Below are 13,082 nucleotides of genomic sequence, written 5' to 3'. Positions count from 1 at the left end.
AAATCTTTAAAAAATATATTTATAAATAAATAAATAGTCAAAGCTGTTGGGGTGCCTAGCTGGCTCAGTTGGTAGAGCATGTGACTCTTGATCTTGGGGTCATGAGTTCAAGCCTGCTGGGCGTAGAGCTTACTATAAATAAGTAAGTAAATACATGCATACATATATACATACATACAGTTTATAAAAACTCAAAGCTCTTATATGATCTTTTGGTTTCCTCCTCCTCCTTGTCACTCTTGGAGTCCTCTGACTTTCACTTCCAATAGGAACAGGTTGATGTTGAGGGGTGCTTCATAACTAATGTAATAAAATTTCTCTGTTTTCATTCTGGAAATTTTTATCTCTCTTCTGTGTTGGTTCCCCTTTTTCCTGGATTCCGTGGCTTTCTCTTTTGTGAGAATCCTAATATTTGACAAAGCATATGTTTCCGTAACTTCCTGAGAAGTAAATTTTCAACTTTTTATTTTGAAATAATTACAAATTCATAGAAAATTACAAAAGGTACAGAGAGGTCCTATGTAGTCAATTGCCCCCAGTGGCTACATTTTACATGATATAATATCAAAACCAGGAAATGAACACTGGAACAATATATGTGTCTTCCTCTTCACCATTGCATCACTTGTAGGTTAATGCACCCGCCACCAAAATCAAGATACTGAGTTGTTCTGTTTTCACAGTGATCTCCCCTCATGCTACCCTTTTGTAGTCACACTCATTCCACTCACACTCTATATGAGTTCAGTTGTTTTAAATTTGTTGAGTTTATTTTATGACCCCCAGTGTGTATTCTGTTGTTGTTGTGTGGAGTGTTCTGTAAATGTCAGTTCTCTAGTGTTGCTTGATGGTGGTGTTGACCTCTGTATCCTTGCTGATTTTCTGTCTAGTTCTATCAAGTGTTGAGAGAATGATATTGAAGTCTCCAAATGTAATTGTAGATTTATCTGTTTCTCCTTTCAGTTTTTGTTTTTCTTTAAGATTTTATTCATTTGACAGAAAGGCATAGCGAGAGAGGGAATACAAGCAGGGGGAGTGGGAGAGGGAGAAGCAGGCCTCCCACTGAGCAGGGAGCCTGACACGGGGCTCGATCCCAGGACCCTGGTATCGTGACCTGAGCTGAAGGTAGACGCTTAACAACTGAGCCACCCAGGTGCCCCTCTTTTTTTTTTTTTTTTTAAGATTTTATTTATTTATTTGACAGAGACACAGCGAGAGAGGGAACACAAGCAGGGGAGTGGGAGAAGCAGGCTCCCCGCTGAGCATGGAGCCCGACGCGGGGCTCGATCCCAGGACCCTGGGATCATGACCCGAGCCCAAGGCAGACGCTTAACGACTGAGCCACCCAGGTGCCCCTCTTTTTTTTTTTTTTTAAGATTTTATTTTTAAGTAATCACTCCACCCAGTGCAAGGCTCGAACTCACAACCCCAAGATCAAGGTTTGCACGCTTTACCAATGAAGCCAGCTAGGCGCCCCTCTCCTTTCAGCTGTATTAGACTTCTTAAAATCCATATATTTTGATGCTCTGCTGTTTGATACATACACATTGAGGATTGCTATGTCTTCTTGGTAATTGATCCTTTTATCATGAGATAATGTCCTCTCTGAAGCTTATAACTCTCTTTGTTCCAAAATCTTTTGTTTACTTATAGCCACTTCTGCTTTCTTTTGATTAATGTTTACATGGTCTATCTTGTATTTTCAGCCTACATGTATCATTACCTTTGAGGTGAGTTTCTTGTAGGTAGCATATAACGGAATCACATTTTTTAATCTCTCTTAGTCTCTTTAAATCGGTAAACTTAGGGGCGCCTGAGTGGCTCAGTCGTTAACCATCTGCCTTCAGCTCAGGTCATGATCCCAGGGTCCGGGGATGGAGCCCCGCGGGAAGCCTGCTTCTCCCTCTCCCTCTCCCCCTGCTTGTATTCCCTCTCTCAGTGTGTCTTTCTCTGTCAAATAAATAAAATCTTTGAAAATAAATAAATCGGGGCATGTGGGTGGCTGAGTCATTGGGCGTCTGCCTTCGGCTCAGGTCATGATTCCAGGTCCTGGGATCGAGCCCTGCGGCGGGCTCCCTGCTCCACAGGGAGGCCTGCTTCTCCCTCTCCTGCTCCCCCTGCTTGTGTTCCCTCTCTCGCTGTGTCTCTCTCTATCAAATAAATAAAGAAAGAAAGAAATCTTTAAATAAATAAATAAATCGGTAAATTTAGACAACTTAAATTTAATTATTGATATGTTAGGGCATAAGTCTGTCATTTTATTTCTTGTTTCTGATTGTTCTCTTTGCTTTTTGTTTTCTTTTTCCCACTTCCCTGTTGATTACTTGAACATTATTTATTTAGTAAGGTCTGTGCCCAATGTGGGTCTTGAACTCATGACCCTGAGATCAAGAGTCACACACTCTACTGACTGAGCAAGCCCGGTGCCCCTACTTGAATATTTTTTAGACTCTGTACAGATTTGTTTAGTTGTTGCTGTAGGTATTACATTATATATGCATAATTTCACAGTCCACTGGTATAGAGATTTTGTAGTTCAGTAAAATGTGGAAGCCTTAAGTCCCTTTTTAAAAACTCTGCATAAAGGGGGCACCTGGGTGGTGCAGTCGGTTAAGCATCCACTCTTGGTTTCAGCTCAGGTTGTGATCTCAGGGTCATGAGATTGAGCCCCATGTTGGGCTCTGCAGTCAGCACAGAGTCTGCTTAAGACTCTCCCTCTCCCTCTCCCGCTCCCCCTGCCTCTAAAAATAAATAAATAAATAAATCTTTAAAAACCCTGCATAAAGTCTTTAGATTCACACTTGATTGATAGTTGTCTGTGTATAGAATTTTAGACTGACAGTCATTTTCCTTTATGATCTTGAAGGCATTGCTCCATTATCTTCTACATTCCAGTGTTGCTAATTAGAAGTCCAATGGCATTCTAATTTTCAGTACTGGTATGTGACCTGTTTTTATTTTCTGGAATCTTAGTATCTTCCTTTTATTTCTTATGTTCTAAAATTTACAATAAAGTCTTATTGTGGTCTTTTCATTTATGTGTTGAGCATTCCTACAGAGTTGCCCTATTAGTCCAGAAATTTATGTCTTGCAGTTCTGGATCATTTTATTGCATTATTTCTTAGATAATGTATTGCCCACTGATTTATCTTTCTGGAGCTCTTATTATTCAGATGAGGAACTTTGTGGATTGATCCTTTTCTCTAATTTTCCATTTCTTTGTTATTTTATTCTACTTCTAAGGATATTTACTCAACTTCTAGTGAATTTCTAGTGAATTTTTTTGTTAGCTGTATTTTCATTTCTGAGATATCTTGTTATGTGAGGTTAAATTTAGATTTCTTTTGAAGTTTTATGTTGACTGCATTGTCTCTGTTTCTTCTGAGTTTTTTTGTTTTATTTTTTTAAGAAATTTTTTTTTAATTTTAAGTAGGCTCCATGCCCAGTGTGCTCCATACCCAAGAGGGCACGAACTCACAACCCTGAAATCAAGAATCACTTGCACTACCAACTGAGCCCGTCAAGTGCCCCTTTAAGATTTTATTTTTAAGTAATCTCTACACCTAGCATGGGGCTCAAACTTACAACCCTAGAATCAAGAGTCGCATGCTCCGCCAGCTGAGCCAGCCAGGCGCCCTTTTAATCTGTTTTAATCTTTGTTTTTCTGGAAGATTTCCTCATATGTTAGATTATTCTTGGATATCCACATATATTTGAATAAGGCAGTAAAAATGAAACATTAATAAACCCTTAGGGTGACTGAGCAGTTTGCTTCAAAGCTTTGTATGCAAGAGTGGGAATGTAAGTTCAACAGTCTCATGTGAACATGTAGTATTAGGGACCCTCAGCTGTTGGTGTCTTTTTTATTTAAGATTTATTTGAGAGAGAGACAGATCTCATGAGCAGGGGGGAGGGGTAGAGTGAGAAGCAGACTCCCTGCTGAGCAGGGAGCCCGTTGTGGGACTCGATCCTAGACCCTGGGATCATGACCTGAGCTGAAGGCAAACGCTTAACCAACTGAGCCACCCAGGTGCCCAACTGTTGGTGTCTTTAAGGTTCTTCTGAAATATTTCGGTGTCTGTGGAGAAGTGTCTGCTGATCTCTTACCTGAATGTTGGTGTTGTGGAGCAAAACAAGGAAGGGAAACTTGTTCTCATAGTGTGCAGACTTTCACCTAAAACCACAGTCTCTTCTATGCCTGGTGTTCTCAAGCTCCAAGTCTCCCTAGTTCAGTCTTAGAATAAAATTCTCCAAATCCCTGTTGGGATAGACTAGAAGCCTATTGTCTGACTCATTAGAGTGGGGGTTGAGTGGGGACCTGAAGAGTTCTAACTACACAGACTTTCATATCATCCATTCACGTTAGCCTCTGCCTAATCCCTACTTTCCATTCTACCTGTGCCCTCAGTTACTGTGTTTTTCCTAGGTTGCATGGAACAAATTCATTAATTCTAAGTGTCTCTCTTTCAGGCCCTTGTTTGACCATCTTACTTGCTACTAAGTAATTTGTCACGTATTATAGTTTGCAGTTATAGCTGACTTCTAGTTTTATCCAAGGTAGTTTCTGTTTCTTATTCTTTTTGTTGATTTGGTGTGATATTTGAAAAAAGGATATCTTTCAAAAAAGAAAAACACTTTTTAAAACTGAAAACGTGGGATGCCTGGGTGGCTCAGTTGGTTAAGCGTCTGCCTTCAGCTTAGGTCATGATCCCAGGGTCCTGGGATAGAGTCTCACATCGGGGCTTGCTCACCAGGGAGTCTGCTTCTCCCTCTGCCTGCTCTGCCTGTTCCCCCTGCTTGTGCTCTCTCTCTGACAAATAAATAAAATCTTTAAAACTGAAAACTTATGTTAAATCTTTTATTTTTTTAAGATTTAGTAACTTATTTTTAGAGTGTGCCCATGAGCAAGGGGGTGGTTGAGGAGGCAGGGGTATAGGGAGAGAGAGAGAATCTTAAGCACATCCCCACTGAGCGTGGAGCCCAACTTGGGGCTTGATCTCAGGACTCTGAGATCATGACCTGAGCCGAAGCCAAGAGTAGGATGCTTAACCTGCTGAGCCATCCAGGTGCCCTAGCTTATGTTAAATCTTAAACTCAGTGGTGAGCAGGACTTTTATCTTCTTAGTAAACTTCTCTGAACTTTTTTAAAGTCTTAGCTGTGACAGTATAATACCTTTGATTTTAGTGTTTTGATTAACCAGTCTTTATGTTGACAAAACAGTTGTCATAAAACTGGTATTTAAACAAATGGAAAAAAAATTGAAATAATCCTAATGCTTCCTCTTGGTGGGAATATTGACTATTTTCTTATTTCAAAGCAGATTGTTGTTTATGCCTCATTAAATATAAGATCTACCATTGAGCAAGATTATATTTTATAAGAAAACTATCAGTTTGAGAACTCAAATTTTTATCTTTGATAATTTGGTATAATATAATGTACAGAGATTGTTTTATCTTGTTTCTGTAGTCATCTTTATAGAATGGCAAAGGCTGAGATTGCTGAGAAATATTGAACTGTGGTTTTTCTGTTCTCCAAGGTTCTTTTAGAGCAGGATATATTTCATCGTTCCTTGATGGCCTGTTGTTTGGAAATTGTGCTCTTTGCCTATAGCTCACCTCGTACTTTCCCCTGGATTATTGAAGTTCTCAATTTACGACCATTTTATTTTTATAAGGTGAGATCAGAGCTACAATAACATTTAATGTTACCTTGTGTCCTAATTTAAGACTGATGCCACTATTACACTTATTGGCATGATTTAGTTAATATTTTGTCATCCGTGCTACTTTCAAAGTATTGATAGAAAAGTTGGTTTGAAGAGTTAAATTTTTTACCTAAAATATGCCTAAAGTTATGGAAAATACAGATAATTGGAAAGCTTATCCATTTGAATTGCTGACTGAGTGGGGTTTAAATATTATTTTAGTGATTTAAGGAAAATTGCTTCTGTATATTTACTTCAATGTTGATGTGTGTTTTCAGATTTTCCCTTAGGAAATAAAGGTAATTTTATTCAAGGACAATGTTGGTTTTGGCCTTATCTGATAACAATTCATATTTATTTGTAACATCCATTTTTCATTCAAGAAGTTAAACACCTTTGTTATCTAAGCACATAAATAATGTATTCTCCTTGAAGAAAAACAAATACATATAAACATAAATATTAAAATCATACATTATAATCCTAAGTATAAATAATAATCAATACTTTTGTGTATATACTTACAGACTTTGTTCTAGAATTTACTCTTATTAAAATGGAATTATTTAAGCAAAATTCCTTTTAAGTACGTTATTCATTTTGTTCTTTTGAGCTATTGGGAAAAATAGTCTGAGAAGGAACAGTAAATTCAAAATAGCACTAGAGTTGGAACCCAAGACCTGAGTTCTTCTGCTGTTGGGCTCTTGACCAGTTTCCACCTATTATTGCCTCATTTTTCCATGTATACAAAAAAACATAAAAAGTAGAAATGTATGTGAAAGCATTTTGAAGATCTTAAAAACTCCTTTATAAATTAAAATATATTAATAAGCCACTGAGTCACAGTTCAACGATATCATTGGTTCTGTATCATCATAAGACCAAAGCTAGTCATACATGCAAACCTGGTATAGAAATGACTATTTGAGACTACGTTACCTTTGCAATTTTTTCTTTACCAGGTTATTGAGGTGGTGATCCGCTCAGAGGAGGGACTTTCCAGGGATATGGTGAAACACCTGAACAGCATCGAAGAACAGATTTTAGAGAGTTTAGCATGGAGTCACGATTCTGCACTGTGGGAGGCTCTCCAGGCTTCAGCAAACAAAGTTCCTACCTGTGAAGAAGTGAGTCACGGCAAGGGTGATAATCATTTAAAAGATAACAGCTTGTAGGGGCGCCTGGGTGGCTCATTCGTTGAGCATCATTCATCTGCCTTTGGCTCGGGTCGTAATCCCAGGGTCCTGGGATTGAGCCCCGCGTCAGGCTCCCTGCTCCATGGGAAGTCTGCTTCTCCCTCTCCCACTCCCCCTGCTTGTGTTCCCTCTCTTGCTGTGTCTCTCTCTGTCAAATAAATAAATAAAATCTTTAAAAAATAAAAATAAAAACAGCTGTATTGAGATATAAATCACATACCACACAATTCATCCATTTAAAGTATACAGTTTAGGGGCATCTGGCTGGCATAGTCAGTAGAGCATGCAACTCTTGATCTTGAGGTAGTGAGTTTGAGCCCCACACTGGGTGTGGACACTATTTAAAAATTAAAATAAAAAACCCAAACAAGGGGTGTCTGGGTGGCTCATCAGTTAAGCATCCGACTCTTGATTTCAGCTTAAGTCATGATCTCAGGATCGTGCTCAGGAATCTGCTTGAGATTCTCTCCCTCTCCCCCCACTTGCATGCACTCTCTCTCTCTTTCAAATAAATAATTTAAAAAAATACAATTTAGTGTTTAGTACATTCATATATAGGTGCAGCCATCACCTCAACAAGTAACTGTACCCTTTAGCTGTCACTTCCTTTCCCCCCCTTCCTCTCCCTAGCCCTAACCAACCAGTAATCTACTTTCTGTCTTTATTGATTTGTCTATTCTGGACATTACATATATGTGGAATCATATAATATGTGGTCCTTTGTGACTCGCTTCTTTCACTTAGCATAATGTTTTCAAGAATCATCCATGTTATAGGGTATATTAGCACTTCATTCCTTTTCGTGGCTTAATAATATTCCATTGCATAGATATATCATTTTGTTCCTCCATTTATTAACTGATAGACATTTGGGTTGTTTCAGCCTTTTATTTCTGTGATAGTGCTGCTATGAACATTCGGGCACAAGTTTTGTGTGGACCTACGTTCTCATTTTTCTTGGGTATATATCTAGGAATGGAATTGCTGGGTCATGTAGTAACTCTGTTTAACTCCAGTTTGGGGGCACTGTCAGACTCTTCTCAAAGTGGCTGAACCATTTAACATTCCCACCATCAGTGTATGAAGATTCCAGTTTCTTCACATCTTCTCTAACACTTACCTTCCCCCCCACAACACTTACCTTTTTTATTCTAGCCATTAGTGGGCATGAAGTAATATCTCGTGGTTTCTATTTGCATTTCCCTGATGGGTAATGGTGTTCAGTGTCTTTTCATGTGCTCATTGGCCATTTATATATTTTCTTTGGAGTAATATCTATTCAAATCTATTGCCCATTTTTTAATTGGGTTTTTTTTATTATTGAATTATAGGAGTCCTTTATATATTGTAGATACAACTCCCTTATCTGATATGATTTGCAAAACTTTCCTTTGTTGTCTTTTTTACTTTTTTTTTTAAGATTTTATTTTTAAGTAATCGCTACACCCAACATGGGGCTCGAACTTACAACCCTGAGATCAAGAGCCATATGCTCCATCAACTGAGCCAGCTAAGCACCCCTTTGATAAAGTCTTTTGGAAAACAGAGCTTTTAATTTTGATGATCTCCTGTTTATCTGTTTTTTTCTTTTATATTGTTGGTGCTTTTGAAGTCATATCTAAGAAGCCCATTAATTTTATCAGGTTTTTCAAATGTCTATGTAAAAAATTAAACATTTTTCATTAGTAGTAGTTAAAATTGAAAAAATCAGAAGTTTGTACCTAATACAAGTGACACATTTCAGTTTAGTGTCAGGTGAGAAATGGAGTTTTTTCCCCTTTACCTCTATGTTGCTCTTTTGTAACTCCTGTCTTTTCATCCTTATTTGCTTTTCTGTGTCTCCTTATACTTCATGAAACCTGATGAATTTTTCTCTAATTCCAAATTACTGGAAGGACTATCCAAGACCAGAAAGAACTAAAAAGAAGATGATTTCTTAAAAATCTTGAAATCTCTCTTCCATGCATTTTGGACTTTTGCAGCAAACTGGGCAATCTTTTGTATTCATCAATATTTCCATTGTAGAATCCCTTGAGAAAGTGAAAAAAAGCTCTGAACTTGAAGAAAGAGGATTTGGGTTGAAGCTCTTGCTCTGTTACTTAATAGTAGTGTATCCTTGAGCAGATTTCATATTTTGAGCCTCGATTTTCTCATCCTTAAGTGGAAATAGTGCCTACCTAATTGGTTTGCTTTTAGAAGTAATCGATAAACTTAAGTAGATAAATTATAAGATTAAGTGAGATATATTTAACAATTATTAACTATTGAGCACTTTATGCAAATTGTTCTATTTTGTGAAAAAGAAGAGAAATAAAGCATTTAAAGTAGTTAAAAAGACTTTTTTCTCAGGGCACCTGGGTGGCTCAGTCGGTTAAGCGTCTGCCTTCAGCTCAGGTCATGATCCCAGGGTCCTGGGATCGAGCCCCGTGTCGGGCTCTTGCTCAGCGGGGAGTCTGTTTCTCCCTCTCCCTCTGCCTGCCACTCCCCCTGCTTGTGCTCTCTCTCTCTCTCTCACTCTGTGTCAAATAAAATCTTTAGAAAAAAAGACTTTTTTCTCATTTTCCTGTTACAGGTTTTCATTAGTGGGTCTATCTATATGTAAAGCAAAAGATTTTTGTTTTTTACAGGTTATATTCCCAAATAACTTTGAAACAGGAAATGGGGGAAATGTACAGGGACATCTTCCCATGATGCCAATGTCTCCTCTAATGCATCCAAGGGTCAAAGAAGTTCGGACTGACAGTGGGAGTCTTCGAAGGGGTAGGTTCAACATGGGGAAAACAATGAACAAAATAACAAAGATAATTTTCTTGAAGAAAATACCAAGTCTTGATAATATATTATTATGAAATTAATTTACTTGTCAGGATTTAAAAGGGGGCTTATAAAAAATAATAAAAATTAAAGGGGCACCTGGGTGACTCAGTCAATTGAGTGGTCGACTCGGTCTTGGCTCAGGTCATGATCTTGGGGTCCTAGGAGTGAGCCCCTCATTGGGCTCCACGCTCAGCACAGAGTCTGCTGGTCCCTCTCCCTCTGCTCCTCCCCCCACTCATGCTCTCACTCTCTCTCTAATAAATAAATAAATAAAATCTTTAAAAAAGATTTTTTTTTTAATAAAAGGGACTTCTGCCAACACCCTTGTATGGCCCATTGTATAGTTTCTCATATCAATGTAATAAGATTTTCTTTTTTTAAGATTTTATTTATTTATTTGACAGAGAGAGACAGTGAGAGAGGGAACACAAGCAGGGGGAGTGGGAGAAGGAGAAGCAGACTTCCCACTGAGCAGGGAGCCCAATGCAGGGCTCAATCCCAGGACCCTGGGATCATGACCTGAGCCGAAGGCAGACGCTTAACGACTGAGCCACCCAGGTGCCCCAAAAGTTTTTAAAACTATCAGTCATTAGGGGCACGTGATAGAGCATCCTACTCTTCCTCTCAGGGTCATGAGTTCAAGCCCCCCACTGGGTGTAGAGATAGCTTTTTTTCTTAATTATTACTTTTTTTTTTAAGATTTTATTTATTTGACAGAGAGAGAGCGAGAGCAGGAACACAAGCAGGGGGAGTGGGAGAGGGAGAAGCAGGCTTCCTGCTGAGCAGGGAGCCTGATGTGGGACTCGATCACAGGACCCTGGGATCATGACCTGAGCCAAAGGCAGACGCTTGACGACTGAGCCACCCAGGTGCCCGTTTTACTTTTTTTTTTTTAAAGATTTTATTTATTTATTTATTTGAGAGAGAGAATGAGAGAGCATGAGAGGGAAGAGGGTCAGAGGGAGAAGCAGACCCCTCGCTGAGCAGGGAGCCCGATGTGGGACTTGATCCCGGGACTCCAGGATCATGACCTGAGCTGAAGGCAGTCACTTAACCAACTGAGCCACCCAGGCGCCCTGAATTATTACTTTTTTAAAGTAATCAGTCATTCATGTTTAGAGCAATGAAAAAATAGTAAAAAATACTTAGTACAGTAAAATTTAAAGCACTGGAAACGTTGAGAATGAAAGTGGTTTTTTTTAAAAAACTTACAAAAAATAGTTTAAACAGTGGTTGTGACCTCCTCCTATAGGAGAAGTATTATAAATTACGATAAATTATAATTTATGATACTGAATGAGCATCTTTTCTGTGCCTTGGTGAACTGTCACATTCCTTTCTTTTTTTTAAAGTCTTATTTATTTATTTGACAGAGCAAGAGAGGGAACACAAGCAGGGGGAGTGGGCTTCCTGTGGAGCGGGGAGCCCGATGCAGGGCTTAGTCCCAGGATCCCGGGATCAAGACCTGAGCCGAAGGCAGATGCTTAATGACTGAGCCACCCAGGCGCCCCTAAATGTATTAGTTGTTCACTGTAGCTTTTCCACTACTGTGCTAGGAAAGGATAATTTGAAGGGGTTTGCAGCTAATTTCATGGCTGTAATGTGAATCCTGTATTAAAATGCCAGCTTTGAACATTCCTAGTCAGATTCAAGGGCTGCCTTGGATTTCTTGTGTGTAAGAGATCTAGGTAGGCTCCTGTTAAGGGATAATGGGAGCTACAATAGAACTTTATACTTTCTACTGAGGCTGGGAAATCAGAGCTGCTTTCATAAGCCCCAGAATTACGGAGATTTTTATTAAACCATGACTATTTCTCCGCTCACCTCATTAAGACAGAGAGCTGTCAAATCATTGTCAGAAGTAATCTTTATAACTTGTAAGCATGTTTTGTAAATAGATGATATGGCTAATTATCTAATGAGTGTAAAAATAGTGAAGTGCTTTTACTTTATTTTTTTAAAGATTTTATTTATTTGACAGAGACACAGCAAGAGAGGAAACACAAGCAGGGGGAGTGGGAGAGGGAGAAGCAGGCTTCCTGCTGAGCAGGGAGCCCGATGTCAGGCTCGATCCCAGGATGCTGGGATCATGACCTGAGCTGAAGGCAGATGCTTAACGACTGAGCCACCCAGGCGTGCCACTTTATTTTTTTTTTTAATATTTATTTACTTAAGTGATCTCTACACCCAATGTGGGGCTCGAACTCATGACCCTGAGATCAAGAGTCCCATGCACCATCGACTGAGCCAGCCAGGTGCCCTTAAATGCTTTCACTTTATTTTTTTTTTTAAGATTTTATTATTTTTTTAAAGATTTTATTCATTTATTTGACAGAGACACAGCGAGAGAGGGAATACAAGCAGGGGGAGTGGGAGAGGGAGAAGCAGGCTTCCCGCTGAGCAGGGAGCCTGATGCAGGGCTCGATCCCAGGACCCTGGGATCATGACCTGAGCTGAAGGCAGATGCTTAACGACTGAGCCACCCAGGCGCCCCAGATGCTTTCACTTTAAAAACGTAATATACGTGGGACACCTGGGTGGCTCCGTTGGTTAAGCATCTGCCTTCAGCTCAGATCATGGTCTGAGGGTCCTAGGATTGAGTCCTGCATCGGGCTCCTTGCTCAGCAAGAAGCTTACTTCTCCCTCTGCCTGCTGCTCCCCTTGCTTGTGCTCTCTTTCTCTCTGGCATATAAACAAATAAAATCTTTAAAAAAGAGGGGGGCAGAAAGCATCGTATATGTGTGCCTGGCTGGCTCATTTGGTGGCGTGTGAGTTCGAGCCCCATGTTGGGTGTAGAGATTACCTTTAACAAATAAAAAATAAAGAACCACCTGGGTGGCTCAGTTGGTTAAGTGTCCAACTCTTGATTTTGGCTCAGGTCATGATCTCAGGGTCATGAGATCGAGCCCTGCTTCTGCTCTGCGTTGGGCATGGAGCCTGCTTATGATTCTCCCTTTCCCTCTGCTCTTCCCCCTGCCCCCGCTGCTACATGCACATGCTTGTTCGCTGGCTTTCTCACGTGTGTGTGTGCTCTCTCTCTCAAAAAAATAAAAATAAAAATAAAATAAAAGCATATCATATACCTGTAAAGAAACAATGGGTTGGGGAAAGTGAGGAAGGATTATGGAAAAAGATGTAGGGTTATAAGGGTCTAGGAGAACCTTTGCACTTGGTAGAAAGTGAAGGCTGCTCCTTTGGAAGGATAGCACTGAAAATAGGTAGAATCCATAACTTTACTTTCTTTTTGATCAACATACTACTGCCAACCCTCAGATTAAGGCAAGTTAAACAGAATCGTATCACCTTTACTCATCTTTATCCTCTAGTGAGCTTATAAAAGATGATTCTGTATCTACTAAAT

At 39.5% G+C, this 13,082-nt stretch overlaps 1 protein-coding gene across 1 annotated transcript in view; it reads left to right on the top strand.

Annotated features, from left to right (window-relative positions):
* RBL1 (RB transcriptional corepressor like 1) overlaps positions 1–13,082 on the top strand; it is a 60,037-nt gene that overhangs the window by 23,872 nt on the left and 23,083 nt on the right. The window contains exons 12-14 of the mRNA XM_028118923.2: positions 5,541–5,678; positions 6,671–6,835; positions 9,532–9,664. Of these exons, the coding sequence (XP_027974724.1) occupies positions 5,541–5,678; positions 6,671–6,835; positions 9,532–9,664 (436 nt within the window). The remainder of the gene's footprint in view (positions 1–5,540; positions 5,679–6,670; positions 6,836–9,531; positions 9,665–13,082) is intronic.

The sequence above is a fragment of the Eumetopias jubatus genome, unplaced genomic scaffold (assembly GCF_037043125.1).
Source record: "Eumetopias jubatus isolate StellerSeaLion01/CBP00866 unplaced genomic scaffold, mEumJub1_p1.0 scaffold_9, whole genome shotgun sequence".
NCBI lineage: Eukaryota > Metazoa > Chordata > Mammalia > Carnivora > Otariidae > Eumetopias > Eumetopias jubatus.
Note: the sequence above shows the minus strand (reverse complement) of the source record. Positions and strands in the feature narration are given on the sequence as shown.